We start from the raw sequence: 15,754 nt of genomic DNA, 5'->3' as shown, positions 1-15,754 counted from the left end.
AAGGATCTAAACTGAAGTACTGTGAAAAAAGCAATATCATGAGAAAAAGAATTGCAATATTGATACATGATTGTATCAGTACAGCCCTGATCGGACCTCATGATGTTTTCTTATTTGTTTCATCTTTTCTCTTCCCAACAAATGGCACGACTCCATCTGTGTCTCCACTATCACCATCTCTGCTTGTCTCAAAGGACTGCATGGTGTTTTGGACCCAACCTGGCTATCCTAGGTAAATTATAAATTATAATAAATATATCTCATTCTATGAAGGTCTCAGCACAAGAATCATCTGCCGAAAACACCTTTTGTGAGCTTGACCATTCAGCATATTGAGAGTTGTTTCAATAGTATTACCAGTCACTTTTTGGTGACCTCTCCATGTGGTAGGTAGGGTACAGTATATATGTTTTTGTTTATGTTCAACTTAGTATTTGCGCTCTGTCGAGACGCAGCTTTCAGAGCACACGCTTTGGATGTTTCGGATGTTGAACTTCCTACATAGTGTGTGAGTAACAAATTCCCTTTCACGTGTTCTAGCGCTTGAATATTTACAGTGGAAAGGCTTAAACTTTCATGATGATTCAGCACTGACCGTCAGCTGTACAGAGCGTCGTTCAGGTTCATGTTCTCACATCATTGCATTGTTAGAATTCATAAAAATGTCACCGGCCATTTGGCAACTGACACAGTTTCATATACTCGCCAACACAGATTTTTACTCGCATTTGGCGCTTGATGAGTGTTCATTTTAGGCCATGATAAAAAATGTAAAAATAAATAAAAAAAAACCTGTAAAGGTGCCCAAGAATGCTTTTTCACAAGATGTAATATAAGTCTAAGGTGTCTCCTGATTGTGCCTGTGAAGTTTCAGCTCAAAATACCCCATAGATTTTTTTTAATTAATTTTTTTAACTGCCTATTTTGGGGCATCATTAACTATACACTGATTTTGGCAGCGCGCCGCCCCTTTAATTCTTGTGCTCCCTGCCACACGAGCTCTCGACTATATTACAGTGCATTTACAAAGTTCACACAGCTAATATAACCCTCAAATGGATCTTTACAAGATGTTCGTCATGCATGCTGTATGCATGCTTCGAATTATGTGAGTATTGTATTTATTTTGATGTTTACGTTTGATTCTGAATGAGTTTGAGGCTATGCTCCGTGGCTAACGGCTAATTCTACACTGCTGGAGAGATTTATAAAGAATTAAGTTGTGTTTATGAATTATACAGGCTGCAAGTGTTTAAAAATGAAAATAACGACGGCTCTTGTCTTCGTGAATACAGTTATAAACGATGGTAACTTTAACCACATTTAACAGTACATTAGCAACATGCTAATGAAACATTTAGAAAGACAATTTACAAATAACACTAAAAATATCATGCTATCATGGATCATGTCAGTTATTATTGCTCCATCTGCCATTTTTCGCTATTGTTCTTGCTTGCTTACCTAGTCTGATGATTCAGCTGTGCACATCCAGATGTTAATACTGTCTTTCCTTGTCTAATGCCTTGAACATGGGCTGGCATATGCAAATATTTGGGTCATACATATTAATGATCCCGACTCTTATGTAACAGTCGGTGTTATGTTGAGATCCGCGTGTTTTCCGGAAGTCTTTTAAACAAATGAGATTTATATAAGAAGGAGGAAGCAATGGAGTTTGAAACTCACTGTATGTCTTTTCCATGTACTGAACTCTTGTTATTCAACTATGCCAAGATAAATTCAAATTTTGATTCTAGGGCACCTTTAAAGCGGTTCAAATGTTGACTTATATCTTAAGATTTTATATAGTTTATACTCTTTATTATGTACATAAATGCACCAAGGTGAACATTATTTAGAAAAGTTTTGAGCCCTGTTTTGTTTTCAGATATATTCAATATTATACTTTCATAAAAGTCCGGTATAAATGGATCTGCCGTTCATCAATGGCCACTAAAGGGTTAGTTCAAATGAAATTTCTGTCATTAATTACTCACACTCATATTGTTCCACACCCTTAAGACCTTCGTTCATCTTCAGAACACAAACTAAGATATTTTTGATGAAATCCAATGGCTCAGTGAGGCCTCCATTGACAGCAAGTTAATTTACACTTTCAATGTTCAGAAAGCTACTAAAGACATATTTAAAACAGTTCAAGTGACTACAGAGGTTCAACCTTAATGTTATGAAGTGACGAGAATACTTTTTGTGTGCCAAAAAAACAAATAACGACTTTTATTCAACAATATCTAGTGATGGATGATTTCAGAACACTGCTTCATTAAGCTTTACAAATCTTTTGTTTTGAATCAGTGGTTGAGAGCAAGTATCAAACTGCCAAAGTCACGCCACCCCAGTAGTGAACCATTGAAATTTCGAAAACCTATGACGTAAAGAAGCCTCGTTTACTGAAATCGCAAGACTTTGGCAGTTTGATACACGCTCCGAACCACTGGTTCGAAACAAAAGATTTGTAAAGCTTCGAATCTTCATGAAGCAATGTTTTGAAATCATCCATCACTAGATATTGTTGAATAAAGTCTATATTTTGTTTTTTTGGTGCACAATAAGTATTCTCGTCACTTCATAACATTAAGGTTGAACCACTTTAGTCACATGAACTGTTTTAAATACGTCTTTAGTAGCTTTCTGGGCATTGAAAGTGATGATTATCTTTCTGTCAATGGAGGCCTCACTGAGCCTCACAAAAATATCTAATTTGTGTTCCGAAGATGAACGAAGGTCTTACGGGTGTGGAACGACACACACACACCAACTTTTATGCTAGATGTGATTAATCGCAATTTTGACAGCACTACTACTTTCACTTAATGTAACTAGCATCTATCACTTTTTAAGCCTATATCTATTCAATGCTTTCCTTGTATGCCACAATCATGTTAAAACCTCTTGATTATCTTTTTTGTGACTTTTAGCTAATCAGCTAATTTGGATGTGCTTATAATGAATTACATAATCAGCATATAATAAATTAATTTTCGAATTTTAATCCGTTAACTTCTATGGTAAAAATCAAAACCTCATTGTTCATTGGAAGGATTGCAGGTTTTCAGAAGGATTTGATTCTCTTGATGTAGGAGAGATCCTTATTTGACAGCATGCCGACATTCCTCTGGATTTATGTCTCTGAGAGACGCGCTGCAAATGTGTTCTCGGTTAATGAGTTACATCTTCACTGCATTCCACATATCTGCTCCACTCTGATAGCGCTCCTGCCATTTGAATCCTGTTAGAGAAAGACAACACATGCAAATTCCACAGGCGTTCTTTGCTAAAGAATCTGCATGTTTTCTTTTCTTCCTCACCTGAGCCTGATTGATTCTTTTGTTGCCTGCCAGAATCATAGACATTAATTATCAGGTGTTGATTACACATGATAGACAAAACGGTACAAAGCTTTGTTGTGCTGTTTAGTGGTTTTGTTTCCTATTTAGCTCCAGGTAGTACTTCCGCTCTCATCAGAGAGTTGTGCATAAAATAAGCCCAGCAGTGCACGACAGACACGTCTGTGATTTATATTACATTGATGGTGTTTCTTCAACACAGCTTGAGCACTCCGCTCAAAACAGGAAGTCTGCTGCAAATTTATTCCCCGTGGCAGAGAGTGTGGCTATGTGAAAACAGCCTTCAACTCCAATTAAAGTTTGAGATGACTTGAGTGGCTAGGGGAAAAAAAAGGTGTAAAAAATGTATTTTTGAGAGCATTCCCACTTTTAACATTTCACACTCAGCCGTTGAAATAATTCCATCCGCTTAATCACAGCTCAAAGTGGCGCTTGGCTGTCCTCTTTTCAATTTGTGAACTGTAAGAATGCTAAATGTACCGAATGCCATTTTTAGGTATTCATCAGCTTGTTTATATACTGATGTTCAGAGATGGATGTGAATTGTGTGGAGCCAAGCGAATGACAAACCAATTCTTCTCATCACTAGACAACCACACATGATGTATTATAAGTTTTTATTATACCTTATGCTATATTAGTTATTATACCCTAAGACCTTATGTGCTTGTCATGTGACTTCATGCATGTTACAACAGAATAATTTATGGTATTAATAATGATAATTTTTTTCAAAAATCATTTATTTCTTGACCATGGCTTTGTTTTCAGTCATTTGTGTGACTGTAATTATAAAGTAACGATTTAAATATTTGAATGTCCGTACTGTTGTGAAACATTAGTGCTCATTATAGTATAAGATAAGAAGATAAGATAAGATAAGATAAGATAAGATAAGATAAGATAAGATAAGATAAGATAAGATAAGATAAGATAAGATAAGATAAGATAAGATAAGATAAGATAAGATTATATTATATTATTTAGTGCTGTCAAATTGATTAATCACGATTAATCTTATCTAACATAAAATTTGTCTTCTAACCAAAGTATATACATAAACATATATTATATATTACAAATTTGTAATGTGATTAATCGTGATTAATCGATTTGACGGCACTAAATAAAATTAATATAATATATAATAAAATATATAATATAGAATCTTTGCTAGTCTGTAGAATCACTCCACCTCTTCCTTCTCTTAAATTAAACATTTATTTTAATTTAATTTATTTTAATTTTGATTTATTTTTTTTATTTTGTCATTTTATTTTAATTTATTTTAATTTTATGTAATTTTGTCATTTTATTTAAATTTATGTAATTTTATTTAAATTTTTTAAAATGTATTTAATTCAAATTTATTTATTTAATTGATTAATCGATTTGACGGCACTAAATAAAATTAATATAATATATAATAAAATATATAATATAGAATCTTTGCTAGTCTCTAGAATCACTCCACCTCTTCCTTCTCTTAAATTAAACATTTATTTTAATTTAATTTATTTTAATTTTGATTTATTTTTTTTATTTTGTCATTTTATTTTAATCTATTTTAATTTTATGTAATTTTGTCATTTTATTTAAATTTATGTAATTTTATTAAAAAAATTTTAAAATGTATTTAATTCAAATTTATTTATTTAATTTAATTGTATTTTATTGAATATTGTTTTTAATTTAATTTTATATTGTTTAATTTAATATTATTTATGCTGCTGATTTCCTACATAGCTGTGCTATAATAAACTATAATAAACTAAAGTAATTTGAACTTAAAACAATATTTGTTTGTTTTGGTCTATCTGTTATTTATACAGCCCTATAATAATAATAATAATAATAATTATTATTATTATTATTATTATATATTTTTTACTTATTTATTTATTTTATGTATTTAGTTTTGATCAAATGAATTGGTCATTTGCCAAATAAACCCATTCAAGCTGATGGACTGATTCTGATCTGGGTTTAGTTTATGACCTGCTGGACTTTACATTTTCACTTTTCTGCTGTATCATGTAATATTTGTAATTTGGACACACATTTTCTTTTTTGGCTTTGGTTAAGAATCATCTTGCGATTGCGTTGCTGTTGGCCATCTCAGTGTTAACATTCACTTTTCTCCAAAGGTAAGATGTCAGATGCCCGCGCTGTGCGCAAACAACAACAACTCAACAACCTGGTTGCCATGGTGATGGAGCTGGCCCACCCAGGGCACACCGTGGTGGATTTCTGCAGCGGGGGGGTAAGTTACCTTCTGACATTTAAAAAATGTCTTGGACTTGTTTCTGTTTTCTTACAGGACTCACTGTATGCGTTTCAGTAAGCATCTGTTCTCCTCCCCTGTCACCTCATGTAATCTTTGGGAGTGCTCTTGTTATTCTGTGCATACATATAAGCCCTGATGTTACAGCTCTTGGGCAACAGGTCAATATTCTGATGGGCGGCTGTGTTCTCGTGAGCAGACTTTGATCTGATGAGCTCTTTGAGGTCTGTTTCTCCAAGTTCTTTAGCAGCTTTTTCTTCGTTTGTTTTCTCAGGGGCACGTTGGGATTGTTTTGGCGTACACACTTCCTAAATGTCAGGTAAGACTTTCTGATTTGTTCAAGTGTTGCAAGTTCAAATTTACAGAATCAAAGAAAAGAAACTAAATCTGCCTTCCTCCCAGGTGAGCTCATTTGTAGACACTGAAAAAATAAACTGATTCCACACTGTTGTTGTTTTTTCTCTCTAAGCCCTTGTTGGGAAAATTGTACTTTAACCAGTGCGGATAGGAAAATCAAATCAGTACTAGAATACTCTTTGAATGCTAATACTTATTTTATGGTTCAGTGGATTATTAGGTAGTCATTAAAAGATGTACTTCGTATTCTCTCCTTTTGATAAAATGGCTTTTCAAAGAGCAATTTGAGATGAATCAATGAGCAATTTGGCAATGAACCAGTGAGTTGTAAGAGATATAATATGCAGTATGGTGAAATATCCCATTTTTGTAATCGATCAGGTTATTCTCATTGAAAATAAAGAGGAGTCTCTGGTCAGGGCCAGACATCGAAGTGCTCAGCTTGGATTGACAAACATTGGCTTCATCCAGGCGAACCTTGACTACTTCACTGGAAACTTCAACATCGGGGTGAGAACCGTCTAACTGTATTAAACACACATGCTATTTGTGAAGTGTAAGAGAGATTTCTCTTGGAAAGATGTATTTGTGGTGCATATTAATATCCCTTTAAAGTCTTTGATTCCTTTGGCTCACATAATAATTTACAGTAGATGGCAATTCATCATTCTAGGTTTCTGATACCCCAAACTTAAGTAATGTGTATGAAGCCTGTTATGAAGTTGAAGTTTAGGTTCATAATCAGTTAGCATAAGATTAATATAGCATTGGAGTCTCTGAGATGCCAGATAGTACATGAGGGTTGAATATTTCATTGTGTATCTTGGTTTTAAATTGTTCATTATTTTTCTTTAATTGTTTAATTCTAGTTTTACATTAGATAGATTTTAGTGTGGTCTCAGATATTTGGATCCCACTACATCCGTTCATCAATAATTGCTTTTGTTAATGTTTGCCTTCAGTGCTTCTTCTTGCTTTACGAGCAGTTTCAGTAATTTCACATGAAGAATATACATTTTTATCCAGAAGGTATAGATATCTCTTCATTTGCATTGCAAAGCCTGTTTAAAAGGATGGATTCTGGTACTCTGTAGTTGCAGCTTGTTTGATTCTCCCTGCCATCCATATTCATTATGCAGTTACCCTCACTTTTGTCCTTTATTTTATTTCAAAAGCGAATGGGTTGCTCATTACAACATTTTGAGTGATGAAACTGGCTCCTCGACAACTTACCCAAACATTAAGATTACATTTAATTTCAAATAGAATTATTGTGGAAAGATGATATTGTTTCTAAATAGTCATTTGCACACATTTGTTTTGTGTTCTCTTATTTTTCATTTGGTCAAATATTGTAACCACAAACACAAATTACAAATTAGACAGCAAATTTCTTTTATAGAATCTAGTTGAATTGTATCTTTGTTAAAAGCACTCCCTATATATATAAACAAATAAATAGATTTTTGTCTCCCTCAAATATGGTAAGGGAGTGCTTTTAACAAAGATACAATTCAACTAGATTCTATAAAAGAAATTTGCTGTTTAATTTGTAATTATGTTTGTGGTTACAATATTTGACCAAATGAAAAATAAGAGAACACAAAAGGAGTATAATTTTTTTTTTTATTGAATCATTCATTTTTTTGTACAGCATCGGCAAATAGTTTTGGCTTGTTTTGAGCAAAATCCTTTTGCAATTTTTTGTTACAGTTTGCCAATGTGGTGAGGGGAAAAAAAACTTAATTCAAATTCAAACGCAAGTCTTACCTTACACAATTTAAAAGATGTAATATAAGTGTTATGTGTCCCCTGAATATGTCTGTGAAGTTTCAGCTCAAATTTTTTTAACTGCCTATTTTGGGGCATCATTATAAATGAGCCGATTTACGCTGCGGCCCCTTTAAATGCTCACGATCCCCGCCCACGGCCCACATATGCAAATATTGGGGGTGTACATATTAATGATCCCAACTGTTACGTAACGTGTTATGTTGAGATTCGCCTGTTCTTCTGAGGTCTTTTAAACAAATGAGATTTATATAAGAAGGAGGAAACAATGGAGTTTGAGACTCAATGTATGTCATTTCCATGTACTGAACTCTTGTTATTCAACAATGCCAAGATAAATTCAATTTTTAATTCTAGGGCACCTTTAAGAATGTTTAGGTATTTTTACTAGAAAAGATTATGCTGATTAAATACTGAATAAAACGTTTTTTGTTTTTTGTTTTTGTTAGTTTTTTGCTGTGTAATCTTTGAGGGGCAGTGTTGTCTCTATGATAAATGAGGAAGTGTGTACTTTTTGCAGTTCTTGTATTTGTTTCTGGCAGTAATGAGATGTTTGGTTCTGCTAGAGACCTGCTTCCTCTGGCCTCATATCCACAGAGAGCTGCAGCTGCAGTATTGAGCTTCACACACTGCCCCAGTGTGTGGGGGGATTATTTGCTTCCGACACAAAGGGTCTTTATCAGACCTTCACTGCTTTCCAAAACTAATACCTGTATCTATGTAGAACTTTTTGAGCACCTAGCACGATCATTAAAAATAAGAATGTCAACGAGATTCATATCAAACACTCAACAAAAAAAAAAAGTAAAATGTAACATTCTAGGTTTATCTAGAAATATTTTTTCCTCCAGACTTCCATGTGGGGATGGAATATTCCTCTGCTCACATTGCCGCAACTCAACAGTAAGTGATAAAAGCTTTTTCTTTCATGAAAATCTGACTTTATTTTTAGCACCTGTGACAAGCGATCATGTATATTGTTAAACATAAGATAATAATCTACAATTTGTCACGTTATGCAGCAGTGATTTGTCTCATCAGAGTCATGTCCTGTCATGTCCCAAAAACTTGAAAATATCAGGGACATTTTAAAACTGTGATTTACAGGCTTGGAAATGAATAATTAGATTGAGGTTGTTATGAATCAGTCTAAATGATTCATTGGTGAATTGGTGTAAATTAGAATGATTTTATTTAAAAACTTACACTGCGATTACAAGTGAAAGGAAGCATCATAAAAGTCTTTAGATGTTAAAGAGTGTTAAAGGGTTAGTTCACCCAAAAAAAAAATATTCCATGATTTACTCACCCTCAAGCCATCCTAGGTGTATATGATTATCTTCATTCAGATGAATACAACCTGAGATGTTTACAAATATCCTGGCTCTTCCAAGCTTTATAATAGTAGTGAAGGGGGTTCCAGATTTTGAAGCCCAAAAAATGCATCCATCCATTATAAAAAAATAATCCATACGGCTCCAGGGGGTTAATAAAGGCCTTCTGAAGTGAAGCGATGCGTTTCAAAAGAAAATATCCATATTTAAAACTTTATAAAGTAAAATAACTAGCTTCTGGCAGACAACCTATGCAAATCGACATGTGCCAAAAGAGTAACTTCTGAAGCGATGTATGACGCAGGATATAGGAGTATCGTAAGCTTAGTCGCCTCTCGCGGTTTAAACAAATAGGGCTGGGCAACAAACTCAAGCTCCTCTTCTCTTATTTCGAAATACTCCGTATGGATTACTTTTATGATGGATGGACGCACTTTTTGGGCTTCAAAATGTGAACCCCCCCCCCCAACTATCCCTTTAACATGTTTGGGTTCCACCATCGAGGAATGGTCAGTGTGAAAGCTGTTCTCTGCTTTTTTAATTAAAGACAGAGTTAGGTCTTTAAGGTATTGATTTTGAGTTTCTAAGCTATTGTGTTGGAGGATCTTGCATAACTTTGCACATATCATTTGCATAAATGATTAAAAGGTTTGCCTGCTAAAGCAGCACAGCCGAAGCTATTGTTTCCCAGAGGGTTGGATATGTGAAAATTGCTGCTATTCCTTTTTTTAAGACAGTCTGTAATAAGGCTCGCAGCTACACCAGGAAAAAATGTCTAAACGTAGGTAATGATGTGAAAAGAGAAGTTATGGGCTGTTTGCTCAAACTTGATTTGTTGTACCTGTTGAATGATGGTGATACAAGCACACTGCTGTGTTCAGTGGTTGTGAATAATGAACTTGCATCGTAGTTGTGAAGTTGTGCCTTCCATACCTCAGGCAAACTACTTAATTATAAAGACAGAAAAAGTTTTTTACCCCCATTGAAGGGAAGAAAAAGAAACATCCTCAGCAAAAAATGACGTCCTGCTGCATAAGAAAAACTAATAAAGAAATGGCATGCTTTTGCAGCATGCTTTATTATTTTTCCATTGGTGGGTAATTTATATGAGAAAAACTAGCATTGAGGATGATGTTAAGCTCTTTGTCAATGTCCTATATTTTCAATGCTTTCAGAAAACTTCATTTGTTAGATCCTTCAGTACAAGAGACCACACAAAACCATTGCAGATTCCACTTTATTTGCTTGCAAAGGAAAAACAAACTTGAGCTTTGTAACACTCCTCTTTCCCATGCTAAACAACATTCATCTGATCTCTTGGGAGACGGCCCATCAGCTTTGTCTCATTATGACTGTAAATTCGTTCTAGAGACTGAGCATCCGACATTCCGATGGAAGACTTGGAATGACTGTGATGTGTTTTTCAACCTCTTTGCATTTGTAAAGAATAGATTCTGGCTTAATTGTTTGCGTGCTACCAAATAATGCCAAGAATGATTTCATCATGGGAAGCTCAGGTGTGATTGCTTTACAGTGTTATTGCCACACTAAGAGTGAATATTCACAAATACTAACAAACAATACTTATACAGTTAAACAGTTCATGTCTACTGACCTTTGCACACTAAAAATAAAAATTTGCCAGACAACACATTTGGTTTCTTTTAAGTTTGGTCTGGATCTTATTTTTTGTTCCTGTTTTTCTTTTCTTTTCTTGCTTTTGATTTTATTTTTGTTCTGACATGGTTTGATTTCTTTTTTTTTCTTTTTTTTGGTGCTTTGTTTTTTAATTTCTTGTTTTATATTTTTGCTTTTGTTTTGTTTTTTGTTTGCTTTCTTTGTTTTCGTTAGGTTTTTGCTTTTTGTTTATTACCTTTGGATTTTTATTTGTTTTATTTATTTTTTTATTATGAGAACAGTTCTGTGTGTGTGTGTTCTTGTTTATATTACATCGTGGGGACCAAATGGCCCCACAATGTAATAAAAACCTGAGATCACCTACATTGTGGGGTCCAGCCAGCGGTCCCCACGAGGGAAATGGATTAATAAACATACTAAAAGATGTTTTTTTGAAAATGTAAAAATGCAGAATGTTTCCTGTGATGGTTAGGTTTAGGTATAGGGGTAGGGTAGGGGGATAGGAAGTATGGTTTGTACAGTATAAAAACCATTACGCCTATGGAGAGACCCCACTAAGATAGGTGCGCCTGTTTGTGTGTGTGTGTGTGTGTGTGTGTGTGTGTGTGTGTGTGTGTGTGTGTGTGTGTGTGTGTGTGTGTGTGTGTGTGTGTGTGTGTGTGTGTGTGTGTGTGTGTTCAACAAAAAAACTGAGAAAATAAGATCTGACCTTTTGATCATACCAATACATACCTTAAGGTGGTACACTCTAAACAATGCTGGATTAAAAACAACCTAAATTGGGTTGAAAATGGACAAATCCAGCAATTGGGTTGTTTTTACCCAGCCTTTGGGTTAAATGTTTGCCCAACCTGCTGGGTAGTTTTATTTAACTCAATTATTGCTTAAAAATTATTGAAACAATTGCTTAAAATGAACCCAAAGTATGTTGGAAATTAACATTTATTAATATGTTTAATAAATGAACATTTATTCATAAGTTATTTATTTTTTCTGAGAGTGAATAAAGCAGATCAGAAAGACCTGATACAATAGTAATGATAAAACAGGAATGTGTTTTACATTTAAATTTTACCAACCTAGTCACATTTTATTGCGAAAGCTCTATTTTACTGTAAGTAGACTCTATTATTGTCATTATAGTTTATATTCCTTTATTATGCTATGACTATAGCTACATAAGTTAGGTTTTTTTAAATCTTGTATTTTGTGTTAGAGTGAGTATTATATATATATATATATATATATATATATATATATATATATATATATATATATATATATATATATATATATATATATATATATATATATATATATATATATATATATATATATATATATATCATTCATTCATTCATTCATTCATTCATTCATTCATTCATTCATTCATTCATTCATTCATTCATTCATTCATTCATTCATTCATTCATTCATTCATTCATTCATTCATTCATTCAGTTGTGCTGTATCTTGCATTAAAGCATCTAAACTACCAGAATGCTTTTTTGTTTTGCCTCTGGTTTGAATAGACTTTCCTGTGAGTTGCTATATTTTTCATTTCATTGGTGTTCTGAAAAAGGCCTCTATTACCGTATGTACCGTACCGTTTGTTTCTGAAGTCATACTAAAGTTGTCATTGATTTACTTTAAAGTCTCTCGTCTATCATTGTCAGAATTTTTGTGAATTTCATCAGTAAATGGTCATTCAAAGTTGTACTTCCTCAAAACATCTTTTGATACTTCTCCCAGCGCCCTTAAGAAACACTATCTGTAGTAGTGTTGTCATTTTGTTGCATCATTTTCAACTTTTGAAATTCACCTGCTGACGTCCTCAAAGCTCCAGGTTTTCACGGTTGATTTTGCTGGTTGTGGTGATGCGGCGTTCTGTTGTTCGCTTCAGACATGTATGCATGACTCCATTATGAGATGGTGGTCTACTTCAAAGAGCTGAAACCTTGCATTAATGGATTCTGATTAGTGCATAAGGGTGGCCCTTGAATACTCAAACACCTGCCCAGGGTTTTTGAGAATGGCTTTATTCCAGATCCTGTTAAAAAGACATTATGAATCATTTCGGTCTAATTAGCGTCTCGAGAACTTAATTACAATCCACACTGGACGCTTTGCCAATATTGCTTTTTCCTAATTTATTTTGTCTCGGCATAAGGGTGTGTGCTTTCCCACACAGAGTTCATGGACATACTTCCCCTTCTATGGCAACTCCAAGCAGCATGTAAAGCGAATCCTCTGAGATTTGGCCACATTTCCCAGAAAACTTCTTATGGGGGATTTGAAGGGTGTTAATCCGTGGGTTTGGTCAACTGTGCGCTCTCACTCACTGAGACAAGAGTTAGCATTATTGGTTCCAGTTTCTCACCCTAACGGTGATGGTTTCAGGCACTGGCCCAGTAAAGACGTTAGCAAAGTCGAACGCTTGATCTTTCACAAGCTTCTGGAAGGACATCTAAAGCTTTTCTTTACCCTCCATCAAGCTGTTTGATCCACTTTTCCTGCTAATAGGCAGAGAGCCGTCTGCTGTCATGCAGTGTCACACCGGCGGGGTACGACTCTCTCTCTCTCTCTGTGTCTAAGTCACTAACAGATCAATGAGAGCACGGCTAGATACAGAAAGGTAGGAAGAACTTTGAGATGTGTGGAAATGTGGCCAAGGACAGGCAAAAAGCAGCGTGAAGAGTTTAAACCATTTTTTTGTTGTCATGCATAGATTTACGCCACTCTGAGCACTGGGAAATAGTCTAATTCACACATTTACAATGATGTAACCAAAATTGTGTTATGCTTTAGATACAACAACCTATTGGTTCAAATGCCAGGTTCGTACTAGTCATTTTAATCTTTTGTGTTGGCTTCATTTGTTTTTTGAGAACTGCTATATCAATCTCTAAATTTGTTTTGAATTTAATGACTTCAAAAATTCAAGTAAGCAAATGTTTTCCATACACTTTTTTTTTCTCCTCTCAAGTGTTTCATCCTTTTAATGAGATTTTTTTCGTTGTTCCATTCCAATTATACAATCCAATTATTCCAATTTATTTAACCTTTTCAGAAAAATCTGAAACTGATTTTTAATTATGAAAATGAAAACATATTTATAATGCAAGACATTTTATCAAGTCATTGTCTGCATAAATTGCATTTTTGAGTAAATTCATTATAAGTTGATTTGGTAACCAGAAAAATATTAAAAATGAAGTACTGTTCAAAAGTTTAAAGTCAGTAAAAAATGCTTTTTTTTTAATGAATACTTTCTGCAAAAATGCATTAAATTGATCAAAAGTGACAGTAAAGACATTTAAAACGTTATATAATGATATTGTAATGATTTCTATCTCAAATGAATTCTGTTTTTTTTAAGGTTTCTATTAATCAAAGAATCCTGAAAGAAATGTATCATGGTTTCCACAAAAATTAAAAATTAAAGGGCTAGTTCACCCAAAAATGACATTTCTATCATTAATTACTCATGTCATTTCAAACCTGTAAGACCTTTGTTCATCTCCAGAACACAAATTAAGATAAGGCCCAGAAAGTTATTCTACTAAAATAAAGACATCATTAAAATAGTCCATGTGAATACAGTGGTTTACAGTGATCCCATGTTTCAAACTTTAGTTAGTGTGTAATGTTGTTGTTAGAGTATAAATAAAATCTGTAAAATTTTAAAGCTCAAAGTTCAATGCCAAGCGAGATATTTTATTTAACAGAAGTCGCCTACATCGAACGGCCAGTTTGGACTACATCCCTCTACTTCCTTCTTTAATGACGTCACTAAAACAGTTTTTTGACTAACCTCCGCCCACAGGAATACACAAGAGTTGCGTTTGTAGAGTGTGTTTGTCGCCATGTCGTCGAAATGCTGTTATTTCCATCCCGCAGTCCAATCACCGGGTCTGATTCCGGCTCAAAATTGATGGGGTAAAATTAAAGACATGTTTACAATAACACTGAGCGCATGCATCTCCACGTTATTGTAAGAGGCATGACTTTTCCGGGCACGATGCGCTCAGAGCTGTCGAATAACAACACAGGAACCACTGGCACAATCAGAACTCGTTACGTATTTCTGAAGGAGGGACTTCATAGAACAAGGAAGTCATCAGCCCATTTTTATGACAGTGGAAACAGCGGTATACAGATAAGTAAATTATGTGAAAAATACTGTGGGTTTTTTTTACACGTGAAACATGAACACATGTTATATTGCACACTATAAACACAATCAAAGCTTAAAAAAAAACACGAAAAACAGGACCTTTAATGGTATGAAGCAACTAGAACACTTTTTGTGTGTTTTGTGGTTCTGCGCACAAAAAGTATTCTAGTCGCTTCATAAAATGTGTCCCGTTCTGGCAAAATGAGTCGCAATGAGCCAGTTTTCAAAAATGAGTTATTGTCACATTCTCTATTAAAAAACCTTCAGAATTATGTAGGATTTGTTGGAATCCAACAAAAAAAAAAATGATTGCAGATCAAATTTTTTTTTCTCAATTCTGAGACAAATCGAGTTAAAAGTTTTCTGAAGGTTCCGAAACAAAATCACCTAGCAATAACACCTAATTTGACATACCTCGTCAAAACCAAATATCTATATATATTCAAATTTTTTTCAGTATTTTACATCAATATTTTTAAGTACTGTAATTCTGTTTATATGTGTATATTAGGATCGAGCGCTGTCTGAGGCGTGTCTGTGCGCGCTTGGGATCTGTCAGTCAGTCAGCGCGAGTAAAATCGATTTGTTTACATCAGCTTGAGTTTGAAAATCACATTTCATTGGTTCAGACTCATGCCATCGAGAATTCGCTATGAATATTCACAAAGTTGGAATGCTGCGCTTTACAATAATACCAAACTTGGACTAATGAGGAAGTTGCTGATGGTGAAGCAAGCAGAGAAAAACTGCATTTTTCATGGACAAAGGAATCCTCTCAGAAAACATACAAATAAAGATACTT

At 34.2% G+C, this 15,754-nt stretch overlaps 1 protein-coding gene across 4 annotated transcripts in view; it reads left to right on the top strand.

Moving 5' to 3' along the window:
• Positions 1 to 15,754, top strand: part of gstcd (glutathione S-transferase, C-terminal domain containing) — a 60,239-nt gene that overhangs the window by 33,327 nt on the left and 11,158 nt on the right. For 3 of the 4 annotated variants that reach the window (XM_067403524.1, XM_067403525.1, XM_067403526.1), the window contains exons 6-8: positions 5,519 to 5,634; positions 5,930 to 5,974; positions 6,394 to 6,522. In XM_067403524.1, the coding sequence (XP_067259625.1) occupies positions 5,519 to 5,634; positions 5,930 to 5,974; positions 6,394 to 6,522 (290 nt within the window). Of the gene's footprint in view, positions 1 to 5,518; positions 5,635 to 5,929; positions 5,975 to 6,393; positions 6,523 to 8,654; positions 8,707 to 15,754 lie in introns of all 4 variants that reach the window. The other variant, XR_010896650.1, reaches the window with a different exon arrangement.

Source organism: Chanodichthys erythropterus, chromosome 12 (genome assembly GCF_024489055.1).
Source record: "Chanodichthys erythropterus isolate Z2021 chromosome 12, ASM2448905v1, whole genome shotgun sequence".
Classification (NCBI taxonomy): Eukaryota; Metazoa; Chordata; class Actinopteri; order Cypriniformes; family Xenocyprididae; genus Chanodichthys; species Chanodichthys erythropterus.
The sequence above is the reverse complement of the archived record's forward strand: the minus strand, read 5'-3'. Positions and strand labels throughout refer to the sequence as shown.